This window comes from Chanos chanos, chromosome 7 (genome assembly GCF_902362185.1).
Source record: "Chanos chanos chromosome 7, fChaCha1.1, whole genome shotgun sequence".
In the NCBI taxonomy this organism is placed as follows: domain Eukaryota; kingdom Metazoa; phylum Chordata; class Actinopteri; order Gonorynchiformes; family Chanidae; genus Chanos; species Chanos chanos.
Genome location: NC_044501.1, coordinates 21,027,297 through 21,042,989, shown reverse-complemented (window position 1 = coordinate 21,042,989; position 15,693 = coordinate 21,027,297). Strand labels below are relative to the sequence as shown.

The window sequence follows — 15,693 nt, the reverse complement described above, 5'->3', positions numbered from 1 at the left end:
TGTAGCAGTAAAGGAAGTAGTCTGCTTTGATGTCATTCAAATACATAAATCAGGTTCTGTACGTTTAACTGGATGTAAATCGTTAACTTTCATGCAACAGTGACACTTCCAGATGTCGCAATCAAGATTCTAGATGGAGACTGACTGGAAACCGCAATGTGATCATTTGCTCACACACACATGTGCGCGCACACACACACACACGCACGCACACACACACACACACACACACACACACACACACACACACACACACACACATCATAGTACCCCCCTCTGTAGGCTCATCAGCATGTTGACTCCAGCAGAGATCATAATTAAAAGAGGGGTAGGGCTGCTACTCAAGGACTGACACCTTCCATTTATTTATTTATTTATTTATTTATTTAAGTTTCTGACAAGCTTCACAACACTACCAGCCCAATCACAATCTAGACCACAGGGGGAGGAAGAGTCATGGGAAGTAAAATGGTGCAGATATAGCCAGTGTTAAGATGAGAAAGAGAGAGAAGGAGGCGGGGGGCATTAAAAACAGATTATGGATAGATGAGTGTACGGCACGCACTGCAGGTCCAGAGTCAGCAGGAGGAGACAGGGTTGGTTTTCAGCCACACTGACATGGGAACCTGTGAGCTCTCAGTCAAGCTATCAGACAGAAGCTCAGATTCCCATCAAGAGTAGCCCCTGTTACTCCTGCCCCTGTTACTCCTGCCCCCTTACTCCTACCCCTGTTACTCCTGCCCCTGTTACTCCTGCCCCCTTACTCCTACCCCTGTTACTCCTACCCTTGTTACTCCTACCCCTGTTACTCCTGCCCCCTTACTCCTGCCCCTGTTACTCCTGTCCCTGTTACTCCTGCCCCTGTTACTCCTACCCCTGTTACTCCTGCCCCCTTTCTCCTGCTCTGCCCTCAAACATCATTTCACCAACCCTGGAAGGTCACATCCACACTGTCACCGGTCACAGACCAAACAGGACTTAGAGACAGAGAAGACAAATCAAAAGAGTTCATACACATGTACATAAACACACATCTACAAACATGTGAAATGCATGACACAATGAAAGCTTAACCATAACCACTCAAATGGACTGTCATTCACACAGTCACGGTTAAGCGGCCATGTTGAGTGAAATGTGTCCTTTGACGTGTTCAACATACAAGTCAAAAACTCCATAGGAATATGTTGTTTTAGTTTCTTTCAGGTTTTGATAGAGGAAACCTTCCCAGTTATCCACGACTTCAAAATAGTCTTTCTTGCTGCAGTGGTCAAATTATCTTGTAATCTTTTGTCATTTTTTTCCCATGAAAGAGTGAGCTCAAAGTTAAGAAACAAGATCTTGTTTCTGTGGTGTTATTTTTTCTAGCCAATGCCTTTTAAATCAGTTTTGTTTGGTGGTTTACTTATTTATTTGCGGTTTTTACTTATTTACTTTACTGCATTTATTTATTGTACGCGTTTATTTAAGAAGGGTAAACACATGGAGATTTCCATCAGGTTTTCATAAGAGCCCTGTCCAAGACAGCAGCAGCTAAACACACAGATAAAGACCATGGAAACACACAACATTTAATATGTAAATAAAACAGCCTTCATTTAAATAAGGTTGTCCATAATAAAAAAAAAAAAAAAAAAACCCTCTCAGCTCCACAGCACTGTGCAGTAGTACGATAGACAGTTTTGAGCATCATATACTTAGTTATAGAGTCTCATCAGAGAACACATTCAGTGATTTTTTTTTTTTTTTAGCATTGTCGTGCTAAACATCAGCTTATGTTTATTCAAGCTAAAGATATTTTTCTTTTATTGCTACATGAAGTTGTCTCCTAGGTTTGATTTCACTCTGTCTCTAGTTTCTCTTGGTCTCTGTTCTACCCAGTGCAGCCAGCTCCACAAAGCACCACTTACAGCTGCAACACAAACTGTACAAACTATCTGAGAGCTGTTTGGTAAGGCTATAATCAGAGAGAGAGAGAGAGACAGACAGACAGACAGAGAGAGAGAGAGATCAGATATAAATGTGACATGCCCTTCTTGGTCCCTCTAAACCACATAAACTGGTACGAATGGTAAGTGTAGCTTAAATTTTCTCCTCCCTGCCCTCTCTCCAAAAAAGTACTGCTTCTCCCGCCAGCCTCGTGTTTGGAAGGGTTCCCCTAAGGGCACAGATGACATTATGCCTCTTGACAAATTAATTAGAGGGAAGAAGAGAAAAGGGTAGGAGAAGAAAAAAATAGCAAAAGGAAGAAAAAAAAAGATCAGGAATCTCCCAAACAGGAATGAAAAAGTCCTCTCCCCTCACCCCACCCATCAGCCTCTCTCTCTCTCTCTCTCTCTCTCTCTCTCTCTCTCTCCCCCTCTCTCTCTCCCTCTCTCTGTTCTCCATGGCATCCTATCCTTCTTTGGACGTGTGGTTGAAGCAGTTTAAGATGAACAGTTGGATTGTATAGCAAGGCCTTTTTGCTTTTGATCAGAGACAAGCCCTGCTTGCCTCCTGCTCCTGTTTCCACCCTATGTGTCTTCATTAGGGCTTCAGGCTGATTTTGAGGCCTGCTTTTGAACTCGTAACAGGGCGGACTCCCTCAGAGAGCATGATGACAAGACAACAGAGCAAAGGGAATCAGGAAACACTCAAAGGAGAGTGTTTTTCCTTCTTAAAGACACACTGTGGATTTCACCGCTAGTGTTTCCAAACAATGAAATCTGAGGCTTAGGTCCAGTCTTCATTACCATTCTGTAAACTCACATAACAGTGTTACATATGGAAGAGATCCAGAAGCTATTTTCCAACACAACAACAAAAAAAGACATAGAGGCCTTAGAGTCTGTATTGTAAAGTTTTCAATCCATCTTCAGTTGGTTTTGCCAACCAAGAGCCGCACAAAAAGTACACACACACACACACACACGCACACACACGCACACGCACACACACACATCCCTATTAACCACTGCAGGCGTCTCTCTCTCTCTCTCTCTCTCTCTCTCTCTCTCTCTCTCTCTCTCCCTCTCTCTCTCCCCCTCTCCCTCTAGCTTATACACACACATTTCCAAAAAGAGCTTCAAGTTTATCCCAAAATAATTTGGGGGAAAACATGTTTTTAATTGTAGGGTGTGCTAATTACCCACCAGTGCTGAAACTGTAGAACACATGTGACAGTCATGTTTAATATGCTAATTTCTCTCCTTTATTTCACCACAATTAAACGACCAGAAAGACTGTCTTTCTCTCTTCTCTTTCTTCTGCTTGCTGGTCCTCCTATTTTGTCGGGGTTTTTTTTCTTTTCTTTTCTTTCTTTTTTTTTTTTTTTTTTTCTCTTGTCTTTGGTTTTCAGCATATTACTGTAATGAAGTCATTGCTTCTCCGAGTGAATGTTAATGATTTTTTAACTAACATTTTAATGAGCTATACATTAGCATAAAGCCCAGATCAGACTAAATTGAATTTTGGGAACATGTGCAGAAGACTGGGGTTGGGCTAGATGAACAGAAAGGTTCATTTAGAGTTAATTACATTGTTTAGAGATGAGCGGGAAATGGAGACATCTTTTTTTTTCCAGGGTGTAGGCATCTGGTTTGATTGCTTTGCGTTAGGTTGGGGGCCATTAAAGTATAGACCCGTTACACTGAACAATGGAGAACGCTGCAGGAGAAGGGAGATTTGAAGGTGAAGACATTGGAAATTAGTGATTGTTTTGAAACCTGTCAGGGAAGGGTTTGATGGAGCAGTCCATTGAGTAAAAACTGTAATAGTATACCTGCACAGAAATTCATTCATCTGTAGCTCACATGTTTACAAATGTTGGCATGTTTGTGTGTGTGTTTATTTAATCATTAGTATATTTATATTTATACTAGATTTTCCTTTCATGTTTTACAATTCTTCATCCTCCCTCTCCCTCTCCCTCTCTGTCTGTCCCTCTTTCTCTCTGTTTCTCTCTGTTTCCCTCTCTCTCTCACACACACACACACATTCATTCTCTCTAAATAGCTTAATTAATATACATACACAACAATGACACATTAACCACAGCTGTCTGCAATGGCTGTGTGCGTGCGTGCGCGCGCGTGTGTGTGTGGTTTTAGAAATGGGAGATAGAGATAGAATGAGACAGGCATTTGTACATTGTCTGTGTGTTTGTATGAGTATGTGTGTTTTGCGTCTGGGGAGGAAGGCGGGGCTGTAATGCGCATTAGGAGAGATGGAGAGTGTTTAGGTGGGGGCAGTAGAGATGTGATGTTTGGAAACTGACCCACTGTGTCATGCTGTTAATTTGGTATTCTACGCCTCCACACCAAACCCTCTCCCACCCAGCCCTCAAACAACCTCTTACCTCCCCCACTGGATCAAGCATCAAAGACAAAATAATAAGAGCCATTAATGGCTGAATTTGTTTATGTTTGTTTTTTTTTTGTTTTGTTTTGTTTTTGTTTTTTTTATCAAAAAGAAAAGGTTGAAATATTAACATAGTATAAGCACAGCTTTTTTTTAACTCTCTATTTGTCTCCTCCCTCCCTCCCTCCCTCCCTCCCTCCCTCCATCTCTCTCTCTCTCTCTCTCTCTCTCTCTCTCTCTCACACACACACACACACACACACACACACACACACTCGCACACACACTCACACAAAAAGAATGGTTTTAATCAGAGGCCTTATGGTTGAGTGTGTGTGTGTCTATCTGTCTGTGTGTCTGTGTCTATATGTGAGTGTGTGTGTGTTTATGATTATGAGTGTGTGAAATGGCTACAGGCCTTGGCAACATTGACAATTCCTGTTTGCTTATTTCCAGCCTTGACCTGCATTCTCATCCCTGCGCACACTGAGAACAATATAATAAAACATACATAAATACCCCAGATATGCTAACATTACTTATTCAGATGAATGCCCTGCAGGTGTGTGTGTGTGTGTGTGTGTGTGTGTGTGTGTGTGTGTGTTTGTGTGTGTTTGTGGCCTTTAAACACATTGATTCGATACATTTCAATGCACTCCATACCATTTGACAAGAATTTTCATAAAGAAAAACAAGGCTGCTCTGCTTTGTTCTTCCATGTTCTAAAATATTTTGATTGACATTCTCCCAGCCTAGGTTTCTTGCAAACTTGCTTTACCATTTTCTGTTGTCTGGTCACCAGCTCACAGAGAAAATCACTTCCATCTTGTTTTCTTACTCCTGCCTTCCTGTCACGTCGCTGTAGCACTCTGGATTTCCCATTGTCCTTTTTTAACCTCTGAGAACGTTCCAGAACACTTTCATCACCACCTCACAAAATTAGCTCTTGGCAGTGGCCGTAAGAACAGGTTAATTAAACTACCTGATCTTATAAAACACAGATTGCTACAAACTAAATCTTTTTTTTTCTCTCTCTCTCTCTTCTTTTTATTTGGTTTTGGCGCTTGCCAAGCCATCTCCGGTTTGAGCCATAACCCAAACCTTCACCCTAAGAGTGGAAATTCCAGCCTACGCCAGAGGAGCAAATCTGCCTTTTCCCCATTCCTAAAACCCCTGTCTGCTTCCCCATCCTCCATCTGCCAGGAACAGAGAGAGAAATAGCTATTAAAACCTGCAGCCAATGAATATTTCTGCAGATTCAAGCCTCTTTAGCCTAGAGCCGGACTGACAGATGTAGCCCAGAATTTGGAGGGGGTAAAATGTATAAATATATAAATATTAATGGAGAGAGGCTTGATAGAAGCCTGTCTAGGCAAGGTGTGTTTCTGGAATCAGACGGAGAGGTTCTCCCTCTCTCTCTCTCCTCTCTTTTTCTTTTTCTTTCTTTTTTTTTTTTTTTTGGTCAGAATGCAATAAGGTCTGTCTGAGCCTGGAGGCCTTTAGAGACAGTACTGCAATTTAAAATGCTTCACATGTTATATGCACACACATACACACAGATACATGCGCTACCACACACACTCACACCCACATATGCACACATAATGCTGAACAGTGCTAAAAATACAAGCAGTTTTGGAAACTAAAATAGAGATTTAAAAATACTCCAAACTCCAACAAATACTAAAAACAAAAATTTGTTTATAGCACTATATTCAGTCCCACAAATGCCAAACCCAATATCTATGAATTTGGAACTACTCTATTGAAGAAGTGCCCCATGCAACCTGCATAGACAGACAGACAGACAGACAGACAGACAGATAGATAGATAGATAGATAGATAGATAGATAGATAGATAGATAGATAGATAGATAGATAGATAGAGCTCAAGGTTGCTAATTCCACCACGTGTGAACCAAAGCAAACATATTTGCTGTAGCACATCTCTGAACTGCCTTCACATGCCCATGGGTATGCCTCTCAGATGGCACAGGCTAAAGTGAGCATGTCCAATCAAACACAGACACTGTCTCACACACAGCAGGCCTCCTGTTTAAGGATCACAACACCAAACAAATCTCCTATGGACACAGCCTCCATACCTGCCAGGGGGGGCGGGGGGGTAGGGGGGGCTACAGCCCGCCTGTTGTCCTTCCCACCCTCATTACCTCTGCCTTTGAATCCCTTCCACATGAGAGAGGTCTGTAAAAATGGGCCAAATGTTTTCTCATCCCGCCACGGCTTCTCTCCATCACGCTCAGGAGAACATCGCGTCTTTGTGTCTCTCTATACCTCCTCCCAGTTTGTGTGTGTGTGTGTTTGTGTGTGTGTGAATTTCATTAAAACTGTCATCCACAAAAGTTGCCGCCACACAGCGCTCCATCCCTTTGGATAATTGGCTTGAAAGCCTCTCCCGTCGCCTTGTCTTTTCTGCCTCTCCAAACAAACCAATAAGTAGTAAGGGCGGGCGGGGGTGAGGGGAGAGATGACAGCGTTTCCACCTCGGGAAGCTTTTTTGGAAAAGCAACGGAGGAGGGCGGCAGCCCCACACTGGGACCTGTTATCCCCGAATAATCCAAACTCTTTGCTCTCATGCCCCCCCCCCCCCCCCCCCCCCAACCCAACCTCCATCAGCTGGGATTTGCATACAAAACCCACTGGTGCTTCCCTTCATGTAGCGCTCTCTCAAACATCCTTTTATCCCCCCGAAAATCCATCTGGAGTAACGAGTGTTTCAGGAGACGTCGGTCGTCTGAAATCTTTAACTGGGGAATCTTAAGGATTCATTTTGGTCAAATTGATATAAAGTCCGCCTGAGCCCTGAGTGTATAAATGGGAGATTTAGAAGGAGAATCACACCAACAGAGCAGGCTTCCCTCACAGTCTGTACAGACACATGGATATCTGACAAACTCCAGATAATGGTTCATGCACTGTGCCAGGACATAGATTCATCAATTATCAGCAGTTTCAGTTTGGTTAGAGTCAAATGGTTCAGAACAGAGAAAAAAACATGTCGTTCATTGGTTATTATGGACATCACATAAAGGAAGTGATGTCCAAATATGAGCAGTAACATAGGTAGTCCTTTGTATCTCTGTGTTTTTTTCATAGCTGCTACAGATAAGGTTGAGGGGGGGTAGCTGATGAAAGCAATGTTAAATGAGAGTGAATGGAGCAGCAAGGGGTGTTGATTTTTCAGACCACCCACTGCGTGGGCGTGCGTGTGTGTGTACGTGTGCGCAGTGCATGTGTGTTTCTTATCACCCATATGAATGACAGTGGGCTTCAGGGCATTCTCTCTCTCTCTCTCTCTCTCTCTCTCTCTCTCTCTCTCTCTGTCTCTCTCTCTCTCACTCCCTCGTTCTGTGTGTGTGTGTTTGTTCTAGTATCTCTGTTGGGAGCACCATTAAGTCCAATTAGGTCTTGGTTGTGCTAGTTCAGTCAAATGAAACATCTAATGGCATTTACTCTCAAGCGAGAGCAGATGGATATTCCCTCTCTTTTGTGTGAGTTGTGTGAGTGACTGATGCACAGCCTCTAAAAAACACAGCACTGTCATTAGTGTCAGGTTAAACACTTAAGATTAAAGACATGCAATCTCCCATAACGCTAACGATACTCCCGGCTCAATCAGAGGTGCCCGGCAATCATTAACAACATTAGTGAATGGTATCTGAGATAGCTGAACCTAATGGTTCAATACTTGTGAAACTATTCATTTATTTATTTAAGAAGAGTGTTTTTATGTTTTACAGAGAAAGGGGTGGAATTAAACACTTAAGTAACAGTTATGAAATTGCCTTTTCACAGCCCTCAAATGATTCATTTTTGGAATTTGTCTTGAGAACTCATTTCTTGATCTCTCCCTCTCCCTCTCTCTCTCTCTTTCTTTCTCTCTCTCTCTCTCTCTCTCCCTCTCCCTCTCTCTCTCTCTCTCTCTCTCTCTCTTTTGTTTTTGTACATCAGTGTTGCGGGACGATTTCAGACAGAACCCCACAGATGTAGTTGTGGCGGCAGGCGAGCCTGCTATCCTGGAGTGTATCCCTCCCCGTGGTCATCCTGAACCTACCATCTACTGGAAGAAGGACAAAGTGAGGATAGATGAAAAAGACGACCGAGTGAAGGTGAGCACTTTCCACCTCTCACATTCATCCTGGTCTTGGCCCTAGACATTGGTTTTCAGAATAAACACCAGTTCTCAAAAACTAACACTTAGTTTTTCAAATGAACGTAACTGAATGGTAATGATCACGCCGTCTCTCAGATCCGCGGGGGAAAGCTGATGATTTCTAACACAAGGAAGAGTGACGCAGGCATGTACATCTGTGTGGGCACCAACATGGTCGGAGAGAGAGACAGCGAAACAGCCCAGTTAACTGTGTTTGGTAAGCATGGACACGTCACATGACCCACTCAGTGACTGCAGACACAAACAGACTCACCTTAAGCCTTTTGGTTTATACAGTTTCGCCTGTAATTAATTTTTCAGTGCTTATTTTTCTCATGTGTTTATGTGGAGTTCTCAGTTTCCGTTACTCTACTACTGTTGGTGTAAAATAATTACAGAAGTGATTTACATTGATGTAAAATTACAGCCAAGAGTACTCATACACCAATGGCCCATTAATCAAAAGAAGTTTCTGGCGTGTTTTTGGCCACATTTACCTCATGTCTGTACTGTAAGTCAAACAGAACCTGCTGTAGCGTGTGAGAAATGTGAGTGTGGGTGTAATGTCATACATGGTTGGTAAAAGTGCAGGGTTTGTGATGCATAACTGATCGGCTGAGGGTTTAATGGGGTCCTACCACAGTAAAAACACTCACCTCCTCTGGGCCTCCTCGTTCACAGAACGCCCCACCTTCCTCCGCCGTCCCATTAATCAGGTGGTCCTGGAGGAGGAGGCGGTGGAGTTTCGCTGCCAGGTACAGGGAGACCCTCAACCCTCCATCCGCTGGAGAAAAGATGACATCGACATCCCGCGGGGAAGGTAAGACGCCCACCAATAGCTTCGCAACTTCTCATTTCGCTGTCTCCTACCTCTTTCTTTTCTCTTCACCTGAGTTTTTTTTTTTTCAGAAGTTGTTTCTCCCTTCATGAGACAGTTCTCCTTTCTTTCTCTTTTATTCACACTAAACAGGATCTGGTGCTCAAAGTCATGTGACTGATTTATCAGGTCTGTGTTGAGGCAGGTCTGAGGCTGGCTGTTAGTTTTATTTGAAACACCCTGTATCTTTGTCCTTCTATCTCTTTAATGATGGAAAGAGTAGGTTGAGTTAGAGAAAGAGCCCGTAAACACAGGGTAGATGATGCAGTGAATGGTAATTATCAGTCCACAGTGGTGTTACCCAGGTCTCTGTGTCTGTAAATGAAATGGGTCTGGGTCTCTAAACTGTGAGTTCACAGTGCTTGGATTTTGTTCCTATGTGGGTTTTAGCTCTGTGCTGGGGCCTTCTACCCGTATTGATTTAATGGCATGTTGGGGCCCTCTTTCTATGATGACTAAGCTCTGGGTTGGGGCTCCTCTGTATGCAATGACTAAGCTTTGTGCTGGGGCCCTTTATCTGTAATGAATAACCTCCAAGCTGAGGCCCTCTGCCTGTAATGACTTAGCTCCATGCTGGGGCCCTGAGGTGATGACAGGTGAGTTCTGAGGCTAGCAGGCATGTGTTCCTGGCTGGGTGAGGCCACAGGTGGAGCTGCACAGGTGAGCTCTTGGCAGAAGGATGGTCTTTCTCTGTCAAGGCAAAATCTCATAAGAGTTCTATTCATGTCCTGCACCCTGGGGACCCTTCACTCAGACAGAGAGAGAGAGAGAGAGAGAGAGAGAGAGAGAGAGAGAGAGAGAGAGAGAGAGAGAGAGAAGAAGAAGAAGAAGAAGAAGAAGAAGAAGAAGAAGAAGAAGAAGAAGAAGAAGAAGAAGAAGAAGATGATGAAGAAGAAGAAGAAGAAGATGATGAAGAAGAAGAATTGTAGAGAAGAACTGAAAGGAAAACTGTTTCTGATTCCCTTCCTTTTGTCTAGACTCCCCACTCAGTTCATCAGAAATAGATCTCTCTCTCTCCCTGTGGACCTACAGAGCTGATGAGGCCAAGGAGCAGAATGTTCACGGTGTCATCTGGTCGTTTAACAAAAGCAGGCATAACTAGGTAAAGAACGCAAGTTTGCTCAAAAGGAGTGTGTCCTTCATATATCAACACACCAGTTATGAAGATGTCTCTCATTACCTCCTGCTGAAATCACAAACAAACAGCGACTCACATGAGTAAAATGAAATATGTGTTTGTGTTGGGGTCTTTGTGGACCATTCATGAAACTGTTCCAAGCATAGCATGATAAGAGCATTATCCAGTAACCCACCCTCAGGGGAAATATTTGTTCCTAATATTTGTCTTCTGTCATAATATTTGTTTATAACATAATGAGGTTATTCAGTTCAGTCTTTTATAAACACTGCGACACTCAGGCCTGCTCTTGCAATGTAAACACACACAAACATGTGTTTGTGTAGGTATCTACTATGGAAAAGAGGTCAGTGGACCACATCAAACAATGCCAAACCCCCCAGAGAGCCTGAACTAAGGTCTCTGCTGAATTCAGTGTTTGTCACCTTGGGTCTTTTCCACAGTCAGTCCAGACTGTCTATGGTAGCTCCTATTCCTGCATTCGTGGCAGCAACCTATAAACAAATATTAAAATATTACATGGTGCAGATCATTTTTTTTACACATTAAAAGTCAGTATTACCATTCTAAGGGAGGTTCTGCAAAATGGCAGGAATAAAAACTTCATCTTCTTCAAATAAGCACTCATCTCTCTAAACTTATCATTTCACCAGGAAATCATGCGCCTGATCTAAATGACTGAACTGTTGACATGTGCTTATTAGTTAATGTGGAAGAATACATTTATTATCAAAAACCTTGGCTGTTTGTCTTTTCCTATCATACTGAAAAAGGAAATTAAGATGTGAGTGGGAAACAATAAAATATCAGGTTATGAAACTGATCGTAATCACTGTCTTCCTAATTACTATGAGACTTAGACGAAAGCACACCTTTAATTATTCAATGTTATGCTTTTCTTTGAGGGAAGAGAGGCAGAGTGTGACAGGGTGGATTATTCTAATTTTGACATTTTCCAGCGTTGGTGCCGCCTGAGAGAGCAGACTGTGTGTTTTGATAAGTCAGTGTGTGTTGCATAACATCTGTTTGGGTAAAACTTATCTTAATGTCAGACATCAAAGAATCAAACACTGATAATAAACCTGGGAGTCTGGGAAAGGCCCTGCTGGTTGCATACTGTTCACTCAGCCTTTGGTCTACACACACAAAGACACACACACACACACGCACGTGCGCACACACACACACTCTCTCTCTCTCTCACACACACACACACACATGCACGCGCACACACACACACACACACACACACACACACACTGCAAAGAACCACACTGGCATGTTCTTGCACATACACACACAGACATGCACAGAAACACACACACACACATGCACGCACACATACACGCACACATAATACTGACACAGAAATGATCCACTGTTACTGAGGCAGAAATACTTCATGCAGAACAAGTGTTTTGTAATAAAATGTATCACTTTCATAATTGATTTGGTGCTATTGTTGGATTCTGTTAATCAGTTTGATTCCATTGTTAAAAAGATGAAGAGATGGAAAACATTTAATTATGAAGAAGGTGGGTGGAGTTGTGTTTCACAGAAACTTCACTCATTAGTAATACAGAGAAAGAGAATTATCTCACCATGCTGGGATTATCAGACACATACACACACACAGATATATATATATATATATCTGTAGTGAAGGAAAACATTCCACACTATTTATGTTTTTGATTTAGAGTGACGTTAATCATAACTTGAGGCCTGTACGTTTTTCTTTTTTTTTTTTTTTCACCATGAGAGCATATATATATGTTGATCCTGCAGTGCGTGTATACTTTAACTGAGCGGACGATTATAAAGAGATTAAATGATGATGTCGACCAAATAATCACTTTAAATAACTACAAAACACAGCCATTGAATAATACGGTTTATATTGGATTGTATTAATCCACATTAACAATTGAAGTAGAGCTAATCTTCTCGAGCTTGGAACTTGTTTTTCTATTGTTTTTTTTTTTTTTTAAGTAAACATACATTGATCTGAAAACCATTTGAGCAGCTGGTCATCATTTTACAGGCTTGTTTTTCTTTTTCGGCTGAAACGGCATACTTGGTCGACAGACCCAAAACTGAGGATCCCCCTGCCTCATTCGAGTTGCCAGTGTGGCTGTACTACTGTGTTGTCGCCATTTATGACAACAGAAGTCTTATCAATACCTGGATGAAGAAAAGATACTGATGTATAGATCTCTTCCACTCATGGTCATGGAGAAAAGCCTTAAATTAACTATTGCTCAAGTTTAATTTTCCTACTCTCATTTTCTAAAAGAGGAACGTTAAGATAAAAGCTACTGAAAATTATTTTAGTTTCATCCTACTTTTTCTGTGTAGTTTTGTTGCTGAGGTATTTTAGAATGTTAACAGGAGACTAAAGTTCAGTCTCTTAAACACATTTTTGGGGTGGTAGGCATCCTCAAATCCTTCAGAATTCCTAAACGCCTCCTGATTTCTCAGCAGTCAGCGACTCCAGGCGTTGGTAGTGAGTGAGCTGGCATTTGTCTCTCTGCTGTGGTTACGGAGCTGAGCTGTGTTTGGGTCAGGCCACCAGTGTGGCAGAGTCAGAGCCTTACAAATCTGTCACCAAAGCTTTAAGACACTCCAAGGCTACATTCCCAGACGCCACACACACACACACACACACACACACACACACACACACACACACAAACACACACACACCATACACTGACTGATAGATACATGGCAGATTCTGTGAGACTAGAAATTAAGAACACCATGCGTGCACACACACACACACACACACACACACACACACACACACACACACACACACACACACACCAGAATATTGCAGCTGGCAAATTTCTATTTAATAAGAGAGGCGGAAAGATCCATTATAAAATTACTTCTGTGTTCCAGAGTTCTCCAACTGAACGAGACTCCTACAAATTCTCTCTCTCTCACTCTTACCTGTCATTGTCTTTGTCTCATTATACATGTGTTCACTGGAGTGGATCCTTTCCATTTCAGGAGCAGAGACGTGCGCGCACACACACGCACACGCACACACACACACACACACACATTCATGAATATCAGATGTATTTATTTATACATGGATGGAAGTACTGGAGACAGTGGTGGTAGGAAAGCGTTTTGCTGAGTGGTGTGGGACAGCATATTTTAAAAAGCAGAGTGTTAGCATCACACTACTGTCACGGTTTTTTCACAGCTCCTTTAAACAGAATGACCCTTCCAGTGGAGCAACACACACACACACACACACACACACACACACACACACACACACACAGTAGAAAGTGAAAAGAAACTGCTAAAGTGCCGTAGGGAGTCTGCTGAGGGTGTGTGAGCAGGTTGATCTCTGGGTCATGGGGCTTAGATGAGGCCAGGATAAGGCCTAAGGAAGGACGGAACAAAAAAAAAAGAAAAAAGAAAAGGTGAGAAAGAAAGAAATACAGGGAGGGCTTTGTGGTTGCACATTTAGAGCTGTTTGGCACTGGGAGATAAGGTGGGTTTTCCTCAGTGGACGTTCTCTTTCTCTCTATCTCTCTTCATCAATAACTTTCGCTGCCTGTTATGTGTATCTCTCTTTCCCGCTCACATGCAATCAGTACCCTTCCTTTTTTTCTCTTGTTTTCCTTTTTCCTTCATTTGTTTCTAATATTATTTTAGTAGTTTCCTGTGTGTGTGAGTATATATATATATATATATATCTTTTTACATATATATATATATATATATATATATATATATATATATATATATATATATATATATATGTGTGTGTGTGTGTGTGTGTGTGTGTGTGTGTGTGTGTGTGTGTGTGTGTGTGTGTGTATGTATATATTTATATGCCTGAGGTGTACAGAGATGTCATTATCTGTATCTGTATTCGGATAGTAGACCGGTAGTGGGTGTGGTTTATACCGGAAGCCACATTAAATCAGGCAACTGTTGTATTTTCTAAGTTAATATTCACTGGCAATGCAATTTTTGTGCCTTCAAAGAATTGAATTGATTCAATATTGGCATATAATTCATTATGAATTATATTTCCACATCTTCATACTGTAGGCCTACATTTCATTTCATCTCTCTCTCTCTCTCTCTCTCTCTCTATTTTTAACTAAACTAAGTTTAATGAACTGTCTGAACCCAACCATCACCACTCCTTTAACTGGGGGACATTGAACAGTCAGAAACTAAAAAAAAATATTTTATAAATCGAAAGATTCTGTTTTGCTTTGGAAATAGAAACTATTTACAGTAAATATATATAGAAAAATGTCCTTAAGAAATGTTAAAGCCAGTCGCTAAATGCCGCTAGATGTTTGTCATGTGCTAATTAGCATATTTGTGACGTTATTGCATCAAAAAACTATATGCATATTTTCAGTGAACTTAAATGAACCTATAGTTTAGGGGGCCACCACAAAGGTGCCCTAATCACTTTTTTGGGGTCTCTTTGCACTCGTTCTTTCCACCTCCATGGTCGTTGCCATCTTGCCCCTGAGGTGCCACTTTTATTATTTCAGGGGATTGAGAAGTTTGGACATCCTCAGAGCATGAGGCTTCTCATGGTTTTGGTGGTCCCAAGTCACCATCCCCCTGAGAGAGCTCATTGCATCTGTTGTCTTCTGCTATGGCTTGCTATCCACACAATAATGGGCAAAATTACTTAAGCCTGACGCCATGCGCTAATTAGCATATTCGTGACATCAATGCATCAAAAAAACTATGTGCATATTTTCAAAAGAACAACGGTATTTGCATATTGATTAATGGATTGAAATTGTCACAAAAGGGATTTAAACTATGTGCAACTACTATGATATCATAGTATGATAATTCAGCAGAAGAGAGTTAATGAACTGTACATTTATATATGATAATTTGGCAGACACTAGTGCCATAAATATGTACATAGCAAATTAAAAATATACAAAATGATGGAAACTTACTAGAACTATTTACGGCTTAACAAACAAATAACGGTATGCAAAGACCAGGTGATGTGCTGCCACTCAGGATAAAAACCATAAACACAAACTATGTCCATATTTACAACAGAGCAACAGTATGTGTATATTGATTAACGGCTTAAAGTCAAACTGAGTGCAAATAACACATAAATACTATCATAATTTAGCAGAGTT

At 41.6% G+C, this 15,693-nt stretch overlaps 1 protein-coding gene across 1 annotated transcript in view; it reads left to right on the top strand.

Moving 5' to 3' along the window:
- robo2 (roundabout, axon guidance receptor, homolog 2 (Drosophila)) overlaps positions 1–15,693 on the top strand; it is a 330,740-nt gene that overhangs the window by 242,028 nt on the left and 73,019 nt on the right. The window contains exons 3-5 of the mRNA XM_030779068.1: positions 8,312–8,469; positions 8,610–8,730; positions 9,195–9,333. Of these exons, the coding sequence (XP_030634928.1) occupies positions 8,312–8,469; positions 8,610–8,730; positions 9,195–9,333 (418 nt within the window). The remainder of the gene's footprint in view (positions 1–8,311; positions 8,470–8,609; positions 8,731–9,194; positions 9,334–15,693) is intronic.